Below are 25,084 nucleotides of genomic sequence, written 5' to 3' on the forward strand. Positions count from 1 at the left end.
AGTTGTGCTAGTGGTAAAGAATCTGCCTGCTAATGCAGGAGACATAAGAGATACAGGTTGGATCCTTTGGTGGGGAAGATCCCCTGGAGGAGGGCATGGCAACCCACTCCAGTATTCTAGTCTGGAGAATCTCAGGGGTAGAGTAGACTGGCAGGCTATAGTCCATAGGATCACAAAGAGTCAGACACAATTGAAGCAGCTTAGCACGCATGCACTGCAATACAGCATTGTGAGTCAGCAGTAAGTATACATATGCCCTCTTCCTCTTGAACCTCCCTTCCACCCCCGACTCCATCCCATCCCCCTACGTTGTCACAGAATACTGCACTGAGTTCCCATGTTATACAACAACTTCCCATTATCCATCTATTTTACATATGATAATCTATATGTTTCAATGCTACGCTCTCAGTTCATCCAACCCTCTTCTTCCCTGCTGTGTCCAGTGTGCAGGCCAGTAAGAGACATGCAGAAATAGAGAACAGAATTTGGAACCCTTTACTTTTGAGCTGCACTGATCTTTTTCACACAACCATGCCTCATAAAAATAGAATAAATATACTTCACATTGATTACATTTCTTGAAGCATGATTTTTTTTTTTTTCTACTCTAAAAAGTGAAGAGGAGCATGGTGGAATAGATATTTGCAAAGGTAACCTAAGTGTTACAACTCATTGGCTTCCTGTGATTTCTTATATTACTAATAATCTGTTACATTTGCTCAGTGCTTTAGATCTTATATAGTGCTAACTTTACAGATATTATCTCATTTGCTTCTTGAAACAGCTTTCTGAGGTAGGCAAGGCATGCTTATTGACCCTGATTTTGGTAAAGTCAGGTCACTTGCCCAGAACAGCATAAAAATCAAGGGCAGAGGCAGGATTTGAACATAGGTTTTCTGAATCTGATTCAGGATTCTTTCCAGGAAACCCGGCACAGATGAATCTTCAGATATATGTGCCTGGGACATTCACTAGTTCCCATTAGTTCTGGTTCATCTGCACAGGTTCGTGGAGCTCCATTGCACTTTAGGGCTTTAAACCAGCTGTCATGTTCCCAATCCTCATTTCTCCTTGGCGATCTTCTACTTAACACTCTAGTGTGTGTATACCGATAACCTCAATTCCACTTCTAAAGCATTAGATTGTGTTAAGGAGCAGAGTAGCTGTATTTCTATACTTTTGCTGGCATGTACTCCAACACACCTTGCCTGCTTTATGTCTAATTCATAGAGCTAAGCTCCTAGGAGATTTGTTGCTACTGTGACTACACCCTCCTGGTTCTGTCGTATGGTTGAAGGTGAACATTTGAACAATGAGATATCCTCTCCTGATAAAAAGACTGGAGGCCCAGAGATGCAAGTTGCAAAATTTATTTGAAATGCACATGATTCATGTTATCTGCCACATTAGCAGAGAAGCAGAGAAGACTTTTGTAGCAAGAGAGACAAGAAATAGAAGCATAGCAACACTGAGGTGAAAAAGAGAAAGAGAATATGAAATTTATCAAGACTCCATCCCCAAATTCCTGTCCCTTATGGAGGCCTTGTTTCATTAATTTTCCTGTGTCTCTTGAATCTCTTGGTTCTTTAAAATGAGTTTCCTTCCCCACCCCTCAAACTAGCTTAGGTTGATGTCTGTTACTCATAAAAGACATTAATTTACGTGGAGAATAAAATTCTCCTGATGCAAAACTTTCTTTTGAGCTATGGCCAATATAATTTTCAATAGCAGCATTAACTGGTATTTTTAAAATTTTAGGTTAGAGCATAGTTGATTAATATTATGTTAGTTTCAGCTATACATATTTATGTATCTATTCTTTCTCAAATTCTTTTACCATTTAGGTTATTATAGAATATTGAAAAGTATTCCCTGTGCTATACAGTAGCTTTCAAGTGTAATGGGCCACCACTGAGTCAGTTTGTGGATTCTACACAGGAGGGGGTACTCAAAGTACTTAACAGTATTTCCACCTTGATGTGAACAACCCTTCAAAACATCCCAGGATCTCAGCACAAGGGTGTACTTATCAAGTCAGCTATTTCAGTCCTCTGCCCCAATCAGAATTCTGTCCTTCCATCTTCCAGCCAGTTTTTGCTCTAAACCATCCGTGATTTGGAAGCAAAGCATAAGGGAAAGAGAGAGAATGGATACAGGAGTAATACAGACCTTTGCTTAAAAACCTTCTATGGAGCTTTCTAGCCTTAAAATATTGGGCAAGTTATTTACCCTCTCTGAGCCTTCCTTTCCTCATTTGCAAGGTGGTGATTAAAAAGTCTTATTTCATGGATTTTTTTAAAATGCGGATTTTATGAAATAAAACAAAGCACTTGCTACAGTGCCTTCTGCATAGCAGACATTCAATAAATTTATGCACTCACTGACTTTTCAGGCAATGCATCAATCAGTCTTTACACTAAAACAGGGTTTTCTAACTATGTGTGTGCATGCTGCTGCTGCTGCTAAGTCGCTTCAGTCGTGTCCAACTCTGTGCTATCCCATAGACGGCAGCCCACCAGATTCCTCTGTCCCTGGGATTCTCCAGGCAAGAACACTGGAGTGGGTTGCCATTTCCTTCTCCAATGCATGCACGCATGCATGCTAAGTTGCTTCAGCCGTGTGCAACTCTATGCGACCCCATGGACAGTAGCTCACCAGGCTCCACCGTCCACAGGATTCTCCAGGCAAGAACACTGGAGTGGGTTGCCATTTCCTTCTCCAGTGTGCATGCTAAGCCACTTCAGTCAAGTCTGACTCTTTGCGATCCTTTGGACTGTAGCCTGCCAATCTCCTCTGTCCATTGGATCTTCCAGGGAAGAATACTGGAGTGGGTTGCCATACCCTCCTACAGTGGAACTTTCTGACCCAGGGATCAAACCTACTTCTCTTATGTCTCCTGCATTGGCAGGCCGGTTCATGATCACTAGCGCCACCTGGGAAATCCTTCCTAACTGTGCAGTCTGTAGCATTTCCATGTAAAGTATAACAGGCAGTCATGGTGACTGAGTTTGAAAGCCTGAGATCAAATCCTGGATCTATAGCTTTCTGGTATACCCTGTGATAAGGGAATCTGTGATGATTTTCATAGATTCCTTTAAAATGAGAAGTTGGAACTGGTGGACACTTGATCTCTTTACAGTATGAAATACTCTGACTCAAATAATCACACTTTAGGTTATGGTTTTATTTATCTCAAATAAATCATAATATTCTCCATTCTAAAGTTCTTTGATAGGTGAAAAATAAGCACTTTTCCATTTTCTGTGATATATATCAAGTGGCAAGGAAATTTCTGCCTCCAAAAAAATTATTTTTTGAATTTTGGAAAGATATAATTGCCAAGGATCACATGTAGTCAGACAAAATCTACCTTAATCCAAGTAATTAATCCTAGTTCTTTCCTCCCCTTAGTCAGTGGCCTGGGTCCCAGGATGACAAGATTCTGAGCAGCTTCTTTTTTGTGTGTCAGATTTGAACTCACTGATCTTTGCCACTTCTCCATTTCTTATCCTTTTCTAATAATCTACATTAGTTATTCAGCTGCTTTCCGCCATAACCAAGCAAGGTTTGGAATTTTGTGAAGCGATAAAGGTGAGCTCTATTGGAAAATAAGATTCTGGCTGCCAGTGGAACATTTGAATGCATGGTAGTTTTATAAATGACTTTTTCTGCTCATAGTCCATTGATATTGCTTCAGGGAATTGGAGATTTGGATAAATATTTTCTTGGCTTAATCCTTTCCTACATTCCAAGCTTCTCTCCTTTCTTCCCTCAGCCTGCCCCCAACCCCTGGCTGCCATCCATTCATACATCCATTAATTGATTTACTTCTGGAATATTAACTGAGTTGCTACTACATAGAAAACCTTCTGATAACCTCTGACCTATATTTCAGTGATAAAAAATATCCGAACCTTGCCTTCCAGGTTCAACTCACAAATTAGTGGAAGAGGTAAGATACACATACAACCAAAGTGAAAGTGAAAGTGAAGTCGCTCAGTCGTGTCAGACTCTTTTCTACCCCGTGGACTGTAGCCCACCAGGCTTCTCCGTCCATGGGATTCTCCAGGCAAGAATACTGGAGTGGGTTGCCATTTCCTTCTCCAGGGGATTTTCTCAACCCAGGGATCAAACCCAGGTCTCCCGCATTGCAGGCAGACGCTTTAACCTCTGAGCCACCAAAATTCAAGGCAAAAAGAATAAATACAGCTCAATGTATTTCATACCACATATTGCAGTTGATTACAAGACCGTGGAGTCAATCAGTAAATCTTAATCATTTTTTAAAAATATAAATTAAATAGGAAATACAGAAGTGAATCACATGTTACTTTTGTGAAACTTTTAACTTGTAAGTAAGTGTGTGTGTGTGTGTGTGTGTGTACAGCCATGGTGTAATATGTAAATTTCCTTTTTGTTTGTTTTGTTTTTACTATATGCTATATTCAAAAGTTTGAAGAACTGTAAAGACATGACCAGATAGAGAAATGTTTCTCAAACTTAATGTGCACATAAATCACCTAGAAATGTTGTTAAGATGAAGGTTCTGATTCAGTTGGTGTATGATGGGGCCTCAGATTCTCTTTCTGGCAAGCTCCCTGGTAATACTGTTGCTGCTGGTCCACATAAGACAGTTAGAGTGTCAGACTATTTCCAGTGGAAGAACCTGAGGAAACCCCTGAAGCCATTCATTTGTGACTTCAAGAGCATCCAAGGGATAAAAGAAAACAAGATTTTCCCTTCTCTTTCTGGTTTTTGCTTTTGGTAGATTGATAGAAATCTTTAGTCATTCTTCTCCAAAGTCTGTTGCTGAACTGCTTCCAGTTGCTTAATGTTGAAACCAAAGGACCAGATAAGCTTCAGATCAGTTACTGTGAAAAGCTCCGCTGTTGTCTCTGAGGGTTAGCCCCAGTTTTCAATTATTTCTCAAGCACATGTGCCTTTCCATACAGTGTCCCCTGCAATTAATGGCAGAGTACTTGCTATGAAACAAGCTTTTAAGAGCAAGGATAGAAGAGTTTCATTTATTTCACCTTTACCTGCTATTACATTTCATCCAGCTTCCATCACCTGCACCTGATAGCTGTCTTGACCGCCTAATGGTTTTCTCTGCTGGCAATTTCTTCTCTTTCTTCCTTCCCCTCTCCCTCATCTCTTCCCCTTTTAATCCATCCTGTACAGGGACATATTGATCATCCTAAAACGAAGCTTTCATTATTTTCCTTTACTGCTAAAAACCCTTCGTGGTTCCCCATCGCCTAGGCAAGCACTTTGCTCCTGCCAAACTTGTTTGCTGCTGCTGTAACATGACCTTCTTCATCTTTTAGTGACCTCTCTTCCTCCCCTTGAAGGATCTGGCTTTTCCAGATATTTGAATTCTGTCTACTCCTTCGAAGTTAGCTTAAATTCCACTTCTTTCACGAAGCCTTTTTTTTTTTCTTTTTGAGAAACCTCAAAGGGAATTAATCTCTCTTTCAATTTGCTATGTCTCAGCACAACAAGGCTGAACATAGTTCGTGTACCGGTGCGTGGCAGACAAAACACAGGTTTGGCAGAAAGAGACCAAAACCGGAAGTGTCTCACCATTGGATTGTGTGACCTTGGACAGTCCAAGTGTCTTCTCCGAGCCTCCATTTCCCCACCAAGATAACAAGCAGATTGGAGCCTAAGAGCGCTAAGTCACTGTGTGTGTGCCTAGTGACATGCGCATTTTGTGGGTTTTTTTTTTAGTGATAATTTCCCTTATTTTAATCATACTTCTCGTTTAGTATTGAACCATTACCCATGTTTTAAAGTATTTTATAATTTTAAAATTCTCACACAAGTTTATCTTTCTTACTCCCATTAGGAAGAAACCTCATTTAACTGTGGGAGCAATGAGACCCAGGGAGGGCCTATGGAAGGGTCCTCAGAGCAGAGAGGACAACGCAACTTCCAACCACGGAGGGCCCCATGATCCAGGACATGGCTCGGCATCGCTCAAAGTGAGCCTCATTCATTATCGGTCAATTGATTGGAGGTTGTCAGGCCCACCTTGCAAGACAACTCCTCTCTCCCTGGAAGGAGGAGTACCTTGAAATCTGTGGGTTAACGGGAAAGGGAAAAGTCCTTACTCTGGGGGGAAGGCGGGGCAAGCCGAAACAGGCATATCTCTCACCCGGGGTTTCTGAAACCCATTCTCCGAGGGGGGAGACGTGACGGTATTCAAGGATACTTGGAACCTGTCCCTTTGGCGGAGACACGTAGCCGCCTCCAGCCGCTACTCGCGGCCGATCCTGTGCAGTGGAGCGCCCCCGCCCCCGGCAGGCTCCCTCCGCTTTGCAAAGGGAGGGGGGAGCTGGGGAAGCCTTGCACACTAGTCTTCCTGGAGCTGCAGACGAGGAGCTCCGTGCCCTCCCGAGCCTCTCAGCGGCTTCCCCTCGGCTGCGCGGGTGTGCAGGCTCTCCTCGCCACCCCCACGCACGGCTCGCCCTCCCTTCCTCCCTCCAACCCCGCGGCCGGAGCGCGCACACCGGGGCTCCGGCACGTGGGCGCGCGGGAGGCGGCGGCCGCTGCTGCCGCTGCCGGAGCCCAAGCCCGAGCCCCAGCCGGCGAGATTACCCTCCATGCTGCGGGCTCTGCGGCCGCCTTCCGCTCTGCCTCTGGCCGGAGCCCAGCCCCGCGAGCCGGTGAAGCCGCGGAGGCGAGGACACGGACAGGAGGAGGGGCGCGGCGGGCTGGGGCGAGCCGGGTTCTGAGCAAGGGGCGCCCGCAGCCGGGAGCTCTCGCTCGCTCTCTGCTCCCGGCGCTGCTAGGGGTTCTAGGCGGCGCGACGCCGCTGCACTCTTTCTAGGCGGCGGCCAGCGGAGGTTTCCCGCAGCCGGCCCCCATTCCGCCGGCGAGTCCCTGTTTATCCCGGAGGACGCGCCCGGCCGCCCGAGCTGAAGCGAGCGCGAAGTCCGAAGTCACCCCCCCAGCGTCGCCAACTTCCCCGGGAGCCCCTCTCCCCGCCGCAGCCTGCGCCAGCCCTGGGAGCGATGCGCCCCCAGCCGGGCGGCGCGCCCTCTGCCAACTCGCCACTCATGGGATCCACCGCCCTCGGCTGCCCCGCTTGGAGCGCGTAGCCTTCGCCGCGTGGCCCGAGAGAGGAGCGAGACACCAAGGCGTTTCGTGGATTCCGCGCGCGCGCGCGCGGGTCTGCTAGGGTCTCCTGCGGGGCAGCGTCCATACCCAGGGGTAAGTAGCCCGGTCGGTCCAGGCGGCGCCCTTTCCTCCTAGGTAATTGCTTGCAGGCAAGGCAGGGAGACGGGAGAAAGTTGAGTCTCCCTGCACCTATCCTGGGATTTGGCAGCGAAACGCAACAGTGGTTCTCCAATCCGATTGCCTTCGGGGCTTCCCTGAATGCCTTCATTTCTAAACCAAGCAGGGAGACCTCTTCCGCTTCCCAAGGAGAAAGGGGGCTCCCTAGAGCAGGCCCCTGACTGTTCCCCAATCAATTTGCCATTTGGGGCTTTTCAGCCGCCCGCGCATTAAGCAGGCACCCAGCATATGCGCTTAGAGATCTGCAGCCACCTGGGCGCTCTCAGAGACCCAGGGCAGCCCGCGCCCCTAGGGGAGGTCTAAGCGTGCTTCATTATAGGCAACAGCTGGGATACAAGGAACTGTGTATGTGGGTGATTGGGAGTGGGAAACGAAGCCACAGGGGAAGGCGCGAGTGAAATTTATCTGTCACTGACGGGTAGGGTACCTTGGGTGCCCCGCTCCGCGGTTCGGGTTTGGGGGCGCAAGATCTGGGGCAGCCGGACAGAGTCCAACAGGTGGCCTGCGCGGGCTTCCTGGAGCCGGGCGCGGGGGAGGGGAACCGCTCCCTCCACAGGGCCGAGGCTGCTGCTTCTGGGGAGGGGGGGCATATGAACATGGGTAAAGAAATGAGCTCTCTGCTCTCAGGCCCGATTTGGGGTGAGTGTGTGAGGCATCCAAATGCCTCCTGTCGGAAAACAGCGGCCTCATTGTGAGCCTGACTGCGGTTTCAACTTGCAGGCAACTGAGGGGGTATTCAGCTGGGGCGACGCGGACTTGGCTGATCCTCGGATGCCAGCCCGGCCTTCTTCGTGGCCCCTGTGGCGGGTATTCCAGTTCCCTAGGCTGGGCAACGAGCCAGACCTCAGCGTTTTGCTCCTCTATGTTCCCCGAAGGGGAGGGGGAGTTGCAGAAACACCCGGGCCAGGCACGAGTTTATTCTTCTTTACCTCTCTGCTGCACTTTTATCCTAAGACTCAGATGGAGGTATTGTGTTGGAGTGCCTGGGAAGGGTGTGGACAGGTGGTGTGCGTGGGTCAGTGTGAGGACAAGTCGTTTGAGAGCTGGACAGAAAGAGAATAGAGACCGTGTATCCCCCACCCACGGAGATGCACAATGACAGAGGGCGGGGCAGCGCTTTGAAAAAGTTTCTTCTGAATGCACCATCCTTCCAGTAATGTGAATGTGTAAAATACTCCAGGGGCCCTGAAACCAGTGGCACTCCAAAGTGGCATCTTCCCTTGTCAGCTGTGTGGCTTCCTCCCTCAGTTTGTTCATCGGTAGATTGGGGACAGTTATCTCTGCTCCTGGCAGAAGCCTCTCTGTCTGTAAAGGAGATACTTAAAGATGGGTGTCAGGTTGGAAGAAGGGGGAGCCACTGCGGGGAGGTGTGTGGGAAAACAAGTTGTCTGGAGGCACCATGCATAGGAGACACTCCTTTTCACTCAGATTTTGTGTTTGGAGGAGGTTGATTGGTTTTGAGGAGATTAATGGAGATTTTGAAATGCTAAAGCTTTCCCAACACCCCCTTGGCACCGCCACTCCGCTGTCTGCCAGCGAGCTGTTTGTATTATGGAAATAAAGTGACGGACACTCAAAATGCAAAAAGAAGCCTCCACTGCTTGTGCTTGGTCCAGCAGTTTCTCCTTCAGGGGAGGCTCTAGGTACTACAGCAGTTTAGCTGTGCTGTTTGCACTCTGTTATTGCTACTGGTCTTTCCAGCCCCCATTTAGTGTCCCTTCCGAGGAGTTATCCTCCTCACTCCGGGACTCTGGCAGCAGATTGCCAAGGGTTTTTAAGTAGAGTGAGCCTCTTGATTTGTAGAGGGTGCTGGCTGATTGCACAGGGCCAGCCTGCGTGGCTGCCCAGAAGCCTGACTCCTGGAGGTTTCTTATTAGGAGGGGAGCCAGGAGCTGGGGCATCAAGAAGAAGAATGGGCAACAAGGTGTTGTGTATAACAGAAGTTGGAAAGAGAGATACATGGACAGATGTACAGAAACCAAGAAGCAGGAAAAGGAAGAGGCAGAGAGACACACAGAGGCAGAACAAGGGAGGAATCAGAGAGACAAACATACAGAGGCAAAATGAGAGAGGGAAAGAGAGAAAGAAGATAGAGGGTGGATAGGGCAAAGCTTAAGAGGAGTGAGGAGTGAGAGAAGTGGGAATAAGGAAAAAGAAGGAAAAGATATCCAAAGAAAAGAACATAAGCAAAGAAAGCCTAAGGAGAAAGAGATGGGAACCAGGTAAAGAAGCCAGGTGGGGTGGAGAGGAAGGGTGGAACATAGAGGATGCAGAGGAAGCAGGAGGCACTTGCTTTTGTATTGAAGTTTTAGAAACCACACTGCCATTCCAAGGATGTTGACATAATCCACATCCTTAAGTAGCCAGCCCTGGGTTAGTGTTTGTTTCTCTGGGGAGTCGTGCATTATGCGAAATTGGACACCCACTTGGAACCCAGCTGCATTGGAGATGACAAGAAGATAAGTTTAGATTTTTGGTAAACATGCAGATGCACAAGTTCATTTACCTTCAGTGTTTTCTTTTTTTTTTTTTTCCTGGGTAAACACAGGGTTGGAGAATTGAGGGGCAGGGGGCTGTATCATGAATAGCATTTGCCGCTGATTCTCTAAACCGTATTTAAGGAAGAGTCTCTTGGTAGCTTCTGAGAAAAGCACAGTACTGGACGTGTTTCCCCATGGGGTTTGAGCCAATAGGGACAGGAATGTGCTAATTTAATGAGTGCCCTGTTGATTCTAAAGCAGGGTGTCCCTGAATCACACTTTGATAAACATACTATAGGTGGAATAACACCCTTCTCTAATTTGTGCCCACGTTTCCTCTTAAGAGACACAGTTTAATGCCTCTCTCTGGTATCCTGCCCTCCCCAGAGAAGCTTTTTTCTTGTGAGTTTCTCTTGATAAAAGATAAGCCTAAGGATTGCTCAGCCAGTGTTACCTTCCCCTGAACCTCATTAATCACAGTAGCTCCAGGGGACAGCAGACAGCTCTTCTGGTTGACCTTGTCAGGGGTGTTCTCAACCAACAGGTATCGGACACTTGGCGGGGGCCCTGTCCTGGACAGTCTTTGTGCACTGTGTACTTAAAACTCAGAAAAATCTATGCCACAGGCATTGTTACTGTTGTCAGTATTTTATAGTTGAGGAAGCTGAGACAAAGAAATTATTACTTGTCCCTGTGAAGTTGTCTGTAACCCAGCAACTGGGAAGCAGCAGTGAGGAGATGTGACCTGGATTTGGTCGACTCCAGGGTTCAAGACCCTGATGCTGGGAAAGACTGAGGGCAGGAGGAGAAGGGGACGACAGAGGATGAGTTGGCTGGGTGGCATCACTGACTCAATGGACGTGAGTTGGAGTAAGCTCTGGGAGTTGGTGATGAATAGGGAGGCCTGGCATGCTGCGGTTCATGGGATCGCAAAGAGTCGGACACGACTGAGCAACTGAACTGAACCAGGGTTCAAGGTCTTAATGACATACTGTGCTGTCTGCTAAACCTAGTACTCCATTCTAGACTGATGGAATCAAAGATCTCAGAGATCTTTCCCAGGCACTCTCTCCCCGCACCTTATCAATTGAGAAAATTGAGAAGCAGCTTAAGAACTGCAGAGAGACTTGCCAGAGACCCTACAACCAGCAGATGTCAGAACTGGGACCTGCCCTGCTATCTCGAGTCTCAGCCCAGCCTTCTCTGCACTACACCAGTGGTTGTCGTATTTGGCTGATCCTTGAGGTAAAATGAACATTTAATCAAAATGCAAGTGCCCAGACCCTACTAGAGGCTTACTGAATCAAAACCTTTGGGAAGAGAGCCCAGAAATCTGTATTTTTAGTCCCTGCCTCAACTCTTCATCTGCCTAGTACCGTTTGCCCCAGTTATTCTTTAGCTCTTGGCATCTGACGCCGTGGATCCCTTTCAAACAGCTTCGAGAGGAGAACTCCAAGCCCCTCCTGCTTCTAGCAAAACACACACAAAGTAGTATACTCTCTGCCTGCTGCAGCCCATGCTGACATACCACGGATAGGGAAACAAGCTGGTCATCCTAGAGGCAACTTTGAGAGCTCTTTGGGAGGTGTAGCCATCACAGTGATGTTTGTTAGATTTGGTTTTTCCTGTGCCAAGTTGAAAGTGTTTAAGGAAGCATCGAATGCTGCTTCAGTGCATCAGTGTCAGTATTTGTAGTAATGCTTGACACAAAATGACGGTGAGCCAGGCCAATGTGCTGCTGTGTCAGAGTGTCAAGCCCTGTCTCCCAATTTAGTGGGTCTAGCTGTGGGATAAGAAAAACCGCTTTCCTCCCCTTTATTATCATGTTTTTGACTCCTCTGGGATATGTCAGTGCCTCCTTTTGCAGGTAACAAGTTGCCATCACACCCACGCTCTTTCTAGCACACTTAAATTGTTTTCTCGGTAACCTCAACATCTTTTCCCTTCTGTTTCATTGAAAAGTGGCCAAAGGTGCCAGACATCTTGTCCAGCAAACTGTTTTGTCATCTTTCCCTTTTCAGGTCCAAATTTATTTTCTGAATCTGTTGCTTTTAACCCTGACCTCTTATTCAAGGATGGTAATTGAGCTGAGGTAGAACTGATAGGCAGCTGTGTGATACATGTGTTATAAATAACTACAGCCGTTTGTGAATGGGATGCAAACTGAGGAGAACTTACACTCTTATTCTCACCGTGTCTCCATCTTTGATAATCTAGGAATATTTTGACTACTTCAGGGGGCAAAGCTGCTTTTCTGCCATGGGTGGTAGAAGTACAAGGTGGAAAGAAACACTGAATCGTTAAGACTTGGGCTGTGAATGCAGACCGCTAGAGGTTAAGGCCTGCCTACACCTTGTTGGTTGTTATAACTTGGTCTGGTTATTGAACTTGCCCGTGTCTCCATTTCTTATCTGGACGTTGATGATGATAAAAAAACGTCCTCTCTATGTATGCTGCCAGGACTTATCTTGGTCAGTGACTGAAGTGCTGAGCCCAGTGTCTGGCACGTGGTGACGACTCATCTGTTACCTACTATTTACTAAACAGATGTCACATGCCAGGTTCCATTAAATTGAGGATAAAACTGATATCACACAAGTTAAGCAACTTGCCCAGGTCAACCAGATCTTAAGTGCTAGACGCCGACTTGCAACCCAGATCTGTCCTTTTAAATTCTCCTGACTTACTTCTACATTGCTATGAGTCACTGTTCTTTCCTTAAACATTAAGACAGAGTATTGCATATGAAACATACTCTAGTTTGTATTTTAATTAAACCCAGTAGTAGAGTGTCAGAGCTGTTCTAGTGAGGATCTTTTGAATTTGGGGGGATAATTTTTAGGTGGTTAAATCTCCTCCAAATATTTGCTTTTGATTTCCCAGCAGTTTGGAAGAGTTTTCACGTATCCATCCCCTTCTGCTTTTGCTGAAATAACTTCTCTCTGTTTTAAAAGTCTCATTGTAGATTCTGTTTGGGAAAATCTCAACTTGACTGTTCAAGTGTTAGTTGCTCAGTCATGTCCAACTCTTTGCCACCCTATAGGACTGTAGCCTGCCAGAATCCTCTGTCCATAGAATTCTCCAGGCAAGAATGCTGGAGTGGGTTGCCATCTCCTCCTCCAAGGGATCTTCCCAACCCAAGGATTGAACTTGGGTCTTGTGCATTGCAGGCTGATTCTTTTTTTTTTTTGTAGGGTGACAAGATCTTTTTTTTTTTTTTTTTTAATTTCTTTATTTTAAAAAATAAACCCTCCTCCCTCCTCCCTCCCCATACCATCCCTCTGGGTCGTCCCAGTGCACCAGTCCCAAGCATCAAGCATCGTGCATTGAACCTGGACTGGCATCTCGTTTCATACATGACATTTCACATGTTTCAATGCCATTCTCCCAAATCTTCCCACCCTCTCCCTCTCCCACAGAGTCCATAAGCCTGTTCTATACATCAGTGTCTCTTTTGCTGTCTCGTATACAGGGTTATCGTTACCATCTTTCTAAATTCCATATATATGCGTTAGTATACTGTATTGGTGTTTTTCCTTCTGGCTTACTTCACTCTGTATAATAGGCTCCAGTTTCATCCACCTCATTAGAACTGATTCAAATGTATTCTTTTTAATGGCTGAGTAATACTCCATTGTGTATATGTACCACAGCTTTCTTATCCATTCATCTGCTGATGGACATCTAGGTTGCTTCCATGTCCTGGCTATTATAAACAGTGCTGCGATGAACATTGGGGTACACGTGTCTCTTTCCCTTCTGGTTTCCTCAGTGTGTATGCCCAGCAGTGGGATTGTTGGATCATAAGGCAGTTCTATTTCCAGTTTTTTAAGAAATCTCCACACTGTTCTCCATAGTGGCTGTACTAGTTTGCATTCCCACCAACAGTGTAAGAGGGTTCCCTTTTCTCCACACCCTCTCCAGCATTTATTATTTGTAGACTTTTGGATCGCAGTGCAGGCTGATTCTTTACTGGCTAAGTCACCAGGGAAGCTGACTCTTCAAGGGCTGAATTAAAGTCTTCATAATATGTTCCTTCACTTACATTGTAATATGTACCCATTTGCTTCTTTATATCTGCTACTCAGTCTGTAAATGTTTCTTGAGATCATGGACATGGTCTCAATTGAAGTTATATCCACAGTGCCTAGGACAGTATGTGACATATAGAAAACTTACAAAATATTTTTGAATGTCTAATTGAAACTTTCAGCTAATTCTAGATGTTCCAGAAAAAGTGGTCATTGTCCTTAAATTCTAAAAGGAAAACATCCAGATGTTGGAATTGAAAACCTAGCTATATAATGTGTCCCCAGAGGCTTTAAGTTCTTTAGATGGAAGAGGAATGTTGTGATATCAGTAGTTGTTGATTAACTACCTTGGTAGCTTTGGGCAAGTTCCATCCTGATGTTGCTTAAGATGTAATTAGAAGGGACATTCTGATTTATAAGTTAATGTGATTTTATCTGTACATTTAATTAGTTTCTCAGAAAGGCACTTTTGTTCCTCCGCCTAAATGTTTTAAAAATTAATAGGCTCCTGGAGTTAGAACCAAGGTTAGAGATAATCTGGTTCTACCAGCTTGTACAAGAGACAAGAAAACTGAGATTCAGAGAAGGAAAGAGATTTGCTTGGTTACCCAGCAAGTTAGTGCCAGAGGCAACGTGAGAGCCAGAGGTGTTGGCTGCTTGCTCAGGACTCTTTTTTCTTCTTTGAATTTTTGTTAGAGTATAGATGATTTACAATGTTGTGTTAGTTTCAGGTGTATAGTGAAGTGAATCCGTTATAAATGTATTCACTCTTTTTTAGCTTCTTTTTCATAAAAGCTGTTACAGAGTATTGAGTCGAGTTGCTTGTGCTATATAGTAGGTCCTTATTAGGTATCTATTTTATATAATGGTAGTGCCTATATTGCTCGGGGATCTTAATGCACAGCCAAGAGTGATGAACACATCAGTGGTGAGCCACTTGTTTGCTTTGAAGGCATGCTTGCAAGCCTTCTGCATGTATAAAGCCTGAACTTTGCAAAATTTCAAGATAAAGCTCATACTGAGAAGGAGGAAAGAGGGACTAAATGATTTGCTTTTAGGGCAAATCCCAAGTGTCAGAGACATTTGTGGAAGAGCATCCTGGCAGGTCCTACATTGGTAAGCTTGTGGATTTCTGGGATTCCCAGTCTGCTTTCCAAACAAGGAAATATGACCTGACAGGGATCTTTCTTTGATGTTATCGAGGGTGATATTTGAAGGAGACATGGAAGATGTATGGAAGTTCATTGCCAAGCCCCTGACATAGGGGTGTTGGCAGAAGAGCAGTTCAGATCACTCTTCCCTTCCTTTTTAGTGCTTTTGTTTTTTAAAAGATGGACGCAGTCACCTTAAGACCCTTCTCTCTACCTCTGGGGTGCCTTGGAGTCTGACTAAATAGACCAGCCTAAATATATCCTCAGACACAGAACTGTGTGCAGTGTACTCTGACGTTGTTAACACACAGATCTTTATCACTTGGTGTCAATATTATGGAGACAGTTAAGACACAGATCATTGGTGCAATATATTGTGGATGATCCTTTGGAAACATTATAATTAGTGCTGACAAGGCAGTAGAAATAGCTCAACACAGCACCTTCCCTGCCTCCCAAAAGGCTTGCCAAGTCAACCCAAAGTAACAAGACTTTGATTATTCAAGGAGAGAAGGCACAGTTAAGAATTCTCTTTGCCCCTCAACTGTAGTCATTCTGAGATTATTGGTGCTGTATTTTGTATTTTTTGTTGGGGGGTAATTGATTTACAATATTGTGTTGATTTCTGTCGTACATCAACGTGAATCAGCCACAGGTATACATATGTTCCCCACCTCCTGAACTCCTCTGCCGCCTCCTACCCCATCCTACACCTCTAGGTTGATACAGAGCACTGGGTTGAGCTCCCTGAGTCACACAGCACATCTTTTCTTGCTATCTATTTTACATATGAGTGAGGTAAGCCAGAAAAAGAAAGACAACTATTAATGCATAGGTGTGGGATCTAGAAAGATGGTACTGATGAACGTATTTGCAGGGCAGCAATTTGCTGTTTTTGCTTTGCTGTCCAATGGCTGGGTGCAAGGGAGAGGTACCTCTTTTTGTAGCCTTAGCACCAGAATGAGTTGCTCCCTTCTCTAGCCCGTCTGGCTGCTTGCAGTTCCTCTACTTGAAATAGTTTGGGATTTTCCATGGTCTTCTATTAAAATGCAGAACTTCCTATGTAGATATCAGTTAGCTGCTTTAGCTGCATAGACCTAACATTCCACCATATACTTGTCATTTTATGGAACCATTTTGACAAGTATTAAGGACCACCAGCACATCAGTTACTATTTCTGTTGATGGTGCTAATGTTTGGGTTTATTAAGGACCTAGGGGAATGGCTACCCACTCCAGTATTCTTGCCTGGAGAATTCCATGGACAGTGGAGCCTGGAAAGCTACTGTCCATAGCATATCAAAGAGTCAGACATGACTGAGTGACTAATGCTAACACTATTTGTGGTTGAAAGGCTCTATGGAGGGGCAGGATCAGTGATGAGGGCCCTGTGGCTCTCTTCTGTGAACCTTTACAGACTTTTTGACCAAATGACTGGGGATAAGATCCTGGGGGATAGAAGAAGCATTGATGCCAACTTGGGTGTCTTTTTCTCCTATACATGTTTCTCTCTAGACCACCTCCTGCTTCACAACCCAGAGGGCATTACTCTTACATTTAAGGGCATTAGTGCAAGCACCAATGAAAGTCTGGTTTTCACGTGCTTCATGTGCAAAGACCCCTATTCTAGAAACTCTGATGATTTTTTGTTGGGATGGGGGCAGAATTTTTTAAATTGGTGAATTTTAATTTTTTAACACTGCATATGAGTAGTAAAAATGTAAACTGTACAAATTGGTAAGAAATACGCATTCTTTCATCCCTGATCCCAGTTCCTCTTTTCCTAGTACAAGCATGTATCCAGAGTCTTCTGTTTTTTCTTTGCTGTATGTAGGAACAAAAAGCATGTGTTTTTTCTCTTTCACATATATAGCATGTATGCTCTACCTTTTTTTCTTTTAATTTAAATCGTACATCATAGTGATAGTTAACATAAGTTTATATTGAGCTACTTAGCTGTAGTAAAGTGTAGTGATTGAGAAACTGCAGGGCTAACCTGCCTCTTGTGTGTGAGTGAGTGAGAGAGAGAGAGAGAGAGAATGGGGAGGGGAGGGAAGGACATGTGGGGCTTTTTGTACCATGTAACTACCAGCAGTTATTTGTTGAAGACCTATTGTCCTTGGGATCCTGGGAAGACAGGGGAAGTGAAGACATTGCTTTTATTCCTGAAGAATCCAGAGCCATCATTTATTTACTCCAAACAGTTGGAGAATGATAAGCAATTGTGTGTTACTGAGACTTAAGCCATATGCTGTCTAGGAGGTATCTGCTATGAGATCATTCCCTGCAAAAAAGGAAAGTGTGTACAGAGGCCCTGGAGTGGAACTGTGAGTGTCACAGTCAAGAACCAGCAGGGAAGCTAGTGGTGCTTGAAGTAGAGGACTGCAGTGGCACATGTTGACTCCTAATGTACAGGCGTGTAACAGAAATAAAATATTCCATCTAACCTGCCTCAGCTAGGTGTCTATAGAAGGTTTAAAAAAGGCTGTGTGACTATTTCCAAGGTATGAGACAATAGATTTTACTTTACAGAGTCCAGGATTTTTCAGCATAACTCTCCTGCCTATTATCCTAGTGAGTTTGAGGGAAACATAAAAATGTACCCTGGAAACAGGTGTTCAATGAAGGAACATACACTTGAACAAATGAACTAATTAGAAAGTGAACTCACTAGTTTGGTTTGTGAAAAGTAATGGAAGAGACATGCAACTCCATCCTGATTAGAAGGCAGGAAGTTTCTGAATGAAGCAAGTTTTAAGTTATCACCTGGGATATGACATACCAGCCAAAGTGGGGAGGAAATTTCACTTCATACTCAAAATTACAGGTTTTTTCCTTTTTAAAATCAGTTGTTTGGATGGCAGTAGAATGAAATTAAACAGCACAGAGGATTCCAATTCCAGTTCCAGTTCAGTCGCTCAGTCGTGTCCAGCTCTCTGCCACCCCATGAATCGCAGCACGCCAAGCCTCCCTGTCCATCACCAACTCCCGGAGTTCACTCAGACTCACGTCCATTGAGTCGGTGATGCCATCCAGCCATCTCATCCTCTGTCGTCCCCTTCTCCTCCCGCCCCCAATCCACCCTCCCCTATCCTACCTTAATGAAGGTTTTGGTGTGATTGTCTCAGTGTTACTCTCAACAGCTCAAAGAAATAGAGAGTGGCTGTATCAAAATGCTTGAAATGTATCAGTATTGTTTTGCATGACACATTTTTAACAAAAGTATCTCTTAATGCCCTGCTTTTTATTTGTATGCATCATAGTGAAAAGTGTTATAAAGGACCACTTGATTTTGAGAAAATATTTATATTGGATGCTTTCTGTGTGTTTATTTCTCTTAAGAAAAAAATAGTAATGGAAACATTGTCAGTCTGGGTGAGTTCTTTTTCAGATGCAAGATCACTCACACTGAAATCTTTTTGTACTCAAATTGTGCCTGCCAGTCTTAAAAGAGGGCAGTCAGGATAATATGATAAACTGGCCTGTGTGTTCAGTCTTAGCTCATCAGAGCTGCGCCAGAATTGACATTTTTGTACAGTATGGCTTGATGCTCTGATTACAAATTGGTCCTGAGTAGCTAGACTCTTTGTAATTTTATTCACTGAGGGATTGTGCTTGTATCATTAGGTCTGTTTTGATTTTGAAACCTGGAGGAGGAAATATACTTCTGGTCCCCTTTCTTATTTAAGCCAGTGTGTGAGAGAGATTCATATGGAAACAAATGTAATTTATTGTATGCAAAAATAAGAGTTTCATCTTCCTTCAAGGCAGTGATGATAGCATTTCTCTGCCCATTTCTTCTCTTCCTTCCCTTTTTGCAAAAGCAACTGAAATTGTAGTTTTACAAAGGATATTAAGTATTTATTATTTCTCATTGTTGATTTTACTTGTGATAAGTGGATGGATATTTTGGAAAAGAGTAGATCTCTAATTGTAGGTCTTTTGGGCTTGTTGTCAAGAATTCTATTTTTAATTCAGTTGTATGAATTGTTTACACAGTGAAATTACTGAGTATTTTTTGATCAAGAACCTTTTGTGCTTGGGGTCTTGGGAGAATAAAAGACAAGTAAATACAATGCTTTCTGTCCTTGGAAAACCTGGAGATGACATGTATTTACCCAGAGCAGATTGAGAATGTTGAACTATTGCACATAATTAAGAGTTAAATTGGATGTTACGGACAGTGAATCCACTAGGATTCAGAGAAGGAAGTGATTAGCTAGGAACAACATAATTGGGTGACATTTCCAACGTGTCATCAGAGAACCACCGTGTAATAGACAAGTGGACAGTTTTATATGATATTACACACCCTGAACTCTTGCAACAATAAACTAAAATGATTATTTTATACTGTCACTTGATATAGCCTACTTCAAAGGCTATAAAGCACCTAGATCAAGTATAAACCTAGATTTCAATGTTTTACTATGCTTGGAGCAAACAAGGGAAATCTCTAGCCCTTCATGTACCCAACAAACCTTGAACTGAACCCCCAGTGACAAATACTGAGTAAGGAACAAGTAAGAAAGACCAGAATTATTCTGCATGTGATACTCGTAGCTCTGTTTCTGAGGATCAGCCTTGAGTAAGCCAGTTGTAAACTAGAAGGTAAGGAATCTGAACCTGGCTCCCAAATAATATCAGGACCTGGAAGGAAGGGGATGAAGTGGTTCTAGGTTCTAGACTATAGGAGCCCCACAGGGAAGATAAAAAAAAAAGTTATCTCACAATCAAAGATGGTAGAAATATACAGGAAAACCAACCATTATCGGTGAGAATATCAGAAGGGAGACAAAACAGAAAACAGACTTAATTCCCTGAGATTTTCAAGTATTTGAATGATCACATATAGAATTAAAAAAATTTGGTATGACTCTTTAAAGGAATAAAAAGAAATTATTTAAAATACAGGCATGCATATCGTCAATCTAGTTAGAAACTTGTCAGTTTTATGAGACATCTCAAAGGTTTACAGATCCTATATTTTGTTCTTCAAAAGACATATAGAGATAAGCTATGAACCAAAATATTTTTTGAAAAACATGTAAATGATGAAAAGTCATCACTAGAATATATAAAAAGCTATCATTAAATAAGAAAAAAAATAGCCTAATGGGCTTCAATAGGAGTTACCCTGAAAAGAAACATATAACCAGTATACATATGAAGAATTATGTGACCTCATAGTACCTGGGGGAATGCAAAGAGAGACATCACTGAATTCTCATTTATATTTGCTAGATTAGAATAGATTAAGAAGTCCGAAAACGTGAAGTGTTGGAGAGAACTTTAACACACTGATTTGGGGAATGCAATCATTTAGAAATATCCTGTGGCATTTGCTTGTGACTTTAAACATTGGTCTACTTTATGACTCAGCAATTCCACTCCTAATGTATATCTCCTCCAGGTATTTTGATCGTGTGTCACAATTGACACATACCAGAATATTCATAAAAGCACTGTTTATAATAACAAGAAAGTGGAAATAACCAAAATCTCCATTAGTAGGAGAGTGAATAAATTGTGAAATATTTATGCAGTGGCTTATATGGCAGAGAAGAAGAGTGAGTTATGACTATATACACTAACCTGGAGATGAATATAAAAACATTGAATAAAATTATATTATTTATGGTATATCACCTATAGCAACTTTGTGTTTTCTTCAAGGAACACTAAAGTTATTTTTTATGTTTTTAAAGGAAAGAAATGTAAGCAAAGTTCAGGATATGGATGATAGTGGTTTCTTCTTGGCGGCAGGCAACTGAATGGAATAGGACGAGGATGTGGTAAATGGAGTCCTGGGGTGTCCACCTTTTAGAAGCAAAGGGTTTAGGGGTTTTGCTGACCTTTATCTCTGGAAGTGTGGCTACTGGAATTGACTTTCAGAAGAGGGACTCTCACTGCTTAGCTAGATTTGGGAAGCTTTTGTTCTAGTGCAAAACTCCCACTGATCTTTTTGTATGGGTTTTAAACCCTCTGATAGTGGCTACAGAACAACTGGTCTTCCTTGGAGAGTAGGGACCTTTTATTGGTACTTATGAACTCAGTGTTGTTATTTCCATTTTATTTTATTTTATTTTTTTGTTATTTCCGTTTTAAAGAGAAGATGGTTAATTATTTGCTTATGAGTTGCCAGCTACAAAGAGCTAGGGCTGGGATTTGAACCCCAGCTTTTTGGCTTTACAGTTTACCATCAACATAAGATAGTTATTCCTGAATTATAGCACTTGTCATATTCCATGTTAGAAGGTTATAAGATTATAATAAGATAATCTTTATTGGAAGCCTTAGAGTATTTTCCCTAGCCTACTAATGTTGCTCCCTGTCTCCCTGTCTTGATAAAGTGGCACCATTTGTGCAGACCAGAAACCCAGAATTATCCTTGATATTTCTAAACATTTCACCCTGTCTCTAGTCAATCAGACTCTTAACATTCCTAAACAATTTTACAGCCTGACCGTTGGTCTTTGTCTCTACTTGGTTGCCTGAAGAACCTTTAAAAACAGGCAAATCTGATTCTGATATTTTTGGCCACCAAAATTAACATTATTCTATTATTTTCATTTGACCTTAGGGTAGGAATCATATCCTTTTCCCCCCTCTTCACCTTATCTCACCCTACCTGCCACCCTTCATTGGTTATACAGATCCCCTCCCCAACCCCAGTCTCTTGCTTATTCCTGCCACAGGGCCTTTGCATGTGCTATTTGATTGAAGATTTGAACCATCTGACTATATTACTGGCTGCCCTCCCCTGTTAAGTTCATTCACTAACTCCCAAGTCATAGCCTCAACATTCTTTAGGGTTTCAGCTCCTGAACTGGCTCTTTCTCTTTCATCAAAACTACTGGTCATAATTGTTGATGATTATAATCTCTGTTGTAGAAAATTTCCTCATTATCCTGGTCATTCTCCTCCTTCAGAGAATCTTGTTCTCCATCCTACTTTATCTGATTGTTACCTTAGCCATGCCCTAGGCTTATGGTTCTCAAATTTTGGTGTGCATCACAATCACCTTGGAGACTTTTTATTTATTTACTTAACATATTTATTGATTTATTTGGCTTCATTGAGTCGTAATTGCACCATGCAGGATCTTCTTGGCCTCAGTGGGATCTTTTGTTGTCGCATGTGGCCTTCTCTAGTTGTGGCGCGTGGGCTCTGGACCTCCTGGGCTTAGTAGTTGGGGTGTGTGGGCTTTGTTGCTCTGTGGCATGTGGGATCTTAGTTCCCTGCATTGCAAGGCAGATTCTTAACTATGGATCACCGACAAAGCCTCAGGGACTTTTAAAAATAGAGTCCCGAGTTCTCCACTCCAGAATAATGACCTTAAGTCTGAGGTGGGCTGGAGAATTTGCTTTTCTAGCAAGTTCAGAGTGATGCTAGTGCTGCAGATCTGAGGGCCACACTTTGGGAACCTCAGTGCTGCATCTTGTCCTCTGCAACAACTGCCCCACATCTGTGATCTGAATTTTAAGCATCTCACTAAGTGCCATATTCTAACTCTTTAGCTTAGTCTTTTACTTCTTCTAGTATCTTCCCTTCAATGATTCTTTGAAAAACCCCACTCTCTAATCGGATATAAGAAAGTGCAGAGTTTTGTAATTATCCAATGCATGGATGTTTGCAGCAGTTAGGATGAGTCATTCAGGAGTGGTTATCATTTTCTCTGGGTCTTGAAACTTCAAATTTCTGGAAATTTCCATAGAGTCCCACCTTCTTTTACGTGCACACACACACACACACAGGTCTAATTTTTTTAAAGAGTAGAGTTTCTAAGCTCTTGGAGGTGAAGTATTATATAGTACATTTAAAATATATTAAATTAATAAACTTAATTTGTCTCAGGGATAAATGTGTTGAACACACGCACCCAATTCACAGCTAGCTGTTTAATATTTTTCATCAGACATTAGGTAATTTCATCTATGTTCTTTCAAAATATAGGTAATTCAAATATTCATTAAGATAATATTGAAGCCACATTATTCTACCTTGAGATGAATAAACAAACCATCCTGTGTGTTTGGCGACAATATTTTACCTTTGCAAGTGCTTCAGTATTGCTTGCAGAAATGATTTCACATCATCCTTAAATCAGCCTTATGAGATGTTCTAAAAAAACATTGTTTCTTAATTAGAAAAAAAGAGGATCAGAGAGTTCAAGCAACTTGTCCAAGGACACAGAGTTATGGTAAACTTAGATATGGACCTTGTGTCTCAACACTGAGTGTTCTTTCCATTTGAATTAGAGAATCTTGATGGTTGGAGAAACTGGAGAGGTCATTTAATTCAGGAGTCCCGAGGAGATATAAAAACAAGTGGTGTCAGCCATAGATTAGGACAGTTCAGTTCAGTTTAGTCACTCAATCGTGTCCAACTCTTTGTGACTCCATGGACTGCAGCACGCCAGGCTTCCCTGTTCATCACCAACTCCCGGAGCTTACTCAAACTCATGTCCATTGAGTCACGATGCCATCCAACCATCTCATCCTCTGTCATCTCCTTCTTCTGCCTTCAGTCTTTCCCAGCATCAGGGTCTTTTCCAATGGGTCAGTTCTTTGCATCAGGTGGCCAAAGTATTGAAGTTTCAGCTTCAGCATCAGTCCATCCAATGAATATTCAGGACTGATTTCCTTTAGGGTGGACTGGTTGGATCTCCTTGAAGTCCAAGGGACTCTCAAGAGTCTTCTCCAACACCACAGGTCAAATGCATCAATTCTTTGGCACTCAGCTTTCTTTATAGTCTAACTTTCACATCCACACATGGCTACTGGAAAAGCCATAGCTTTGATTAGATGGACCTTTGTTGGCAAAGTTATGTCTCTGCTTTTTAACATGCTGTCTAGGTTGGTCATAACTTTTCTTCCAAAGAGCAAATGTCTTTTAATTTCATGACTATAGTTACCATCTGCAGTGATTTTGGAGCCCCTCCAAAAATAAAGTCTGTCAGTGTTTCCATTGTTTCCCCATCTATTTGTCATGAAGTGATGGGACCAGATGCCATGATCTTAGTTTTCTGAATGTTGTTTTAAACCCACAAGAGTAGGGTAGAGTCTGTCTAAATCAGACTCCAGCTGATTGTCACTGTGTGGCAACTATTCCCATATCTTCTAATTTTAAACTAATGTGGTTGGTTGTATTGTTGGTCAATTCATTGTTCTTTGGTTGCTTCTCCTATGCCTCTTCATACTATATCCGTTCGTGATTCCACAGAGAATCATTGCACACATTTGAAGACAATATCCATGTTTCTCTCAAACCTCCCACTCCCTAGTCTTCACAGTCTAAACATTCATTGTCTTTGAACTGTTCATCCTAGGTCATGATTATAGGCTTTATAAGCCTAGCTACCTTATTCTACATGTCTCTCAATCTGTTTAATTTCTCCTAACTAGAGTATCATGTTCCATGGTCTGTGTTTAGTTGCTCAGTCATGTCCAATTCTGTGCAACCTCATGGACTGTAGCCCGCCAGGCTTCTCTGTCCATGGGGATTCTCCAGGCAAGAATACTGGAGTGGGTTGCCATGCCCTCCTCCAGAGGATCTTTCCAACCCAGGGATCGAACACAGGTCTCCCACATTGCAGGCAGATTCTTTAGCATCTGAGCCACCAGGAAGTATTATGTTCTATGGTAGCATCTCATACACAAGAACTAAAATTAAATTTTGGTATAATACAATATCACTCAAGTGTCAATACTTTTTTTGAGACTCTGTTTGGAATAAAATGATACAAAATGTAGCTCGTGTCACAAATATTAAATTTAAATTCATTCTTCAAAGTGGCTTATGCTGATGAAGGTCAAGAATGATAAGTGCCCATCCATTAAAAAAAGACTTGCCATACTTTTAAAATTTATTTTTAATTGGAGGATAATTGCCTTACAATGTTGTGTTGGTTTCAGCCATACAGCACTGTGAATCAGCCATAATTGTACATACATCCTCTCCTTCTTGAACCTCTCTCCCACCCCCACCCCATCCCACCCTTCTAGCTTGTCACAGAGCACTAGGTTGAGCTCCCTGTGTTATATAGCAACTTACCAATAGCTATATATTTTACATATGGTAATATACATGTTTCAATGCTACTCTCGCAATTTGTCCC

General features: G+C 43.1%; 1 protein-coding gene across 1 annotated transcript in view; it reads left to right on the forward strand.

Annotated features, from left to right (window-relative positions):
- Positions 1 to 5,879: 5,879 nt before the first annotated feature.
- Positions 5,880 to 25,084, forward strand: part of LOC147369751 (uncharacterized) — an 84,281-nt gene continuing 65,076 nt past the window's right edge. Inside the window, exons 1-2 of the mRNA XM_086413829.1 lie at positions 5,880 to 6,022; positions 6,103 to 7,218. Of these exons, the coding sequence (XP_086269955.1) occupies positions 5,880 to 6,022; positions 6,103 to 6,835 (876 nt within the window). The 3' untranslated portion in view covers positions 6,836 to 7,218. The remainder of the gene's footprint in view (positions 6,023 to 6,102; positions 7,219 to 25,084) is intronic.

This window comes from Bos grunniens, chromosome 7 (genome assembly GCF_055505025.1).
Source record: "Bos grunniens cultivar Pamir isolate PY7600 chromosome 7, Bosgru_T2T1.0, whole genome shotgun sequence".
Lineage (NCBI taxonomy): Eukaryota > Metazoa > Chordata > Mammalia > Artiodactyla > Bovidae > Bos > Bos grunniens.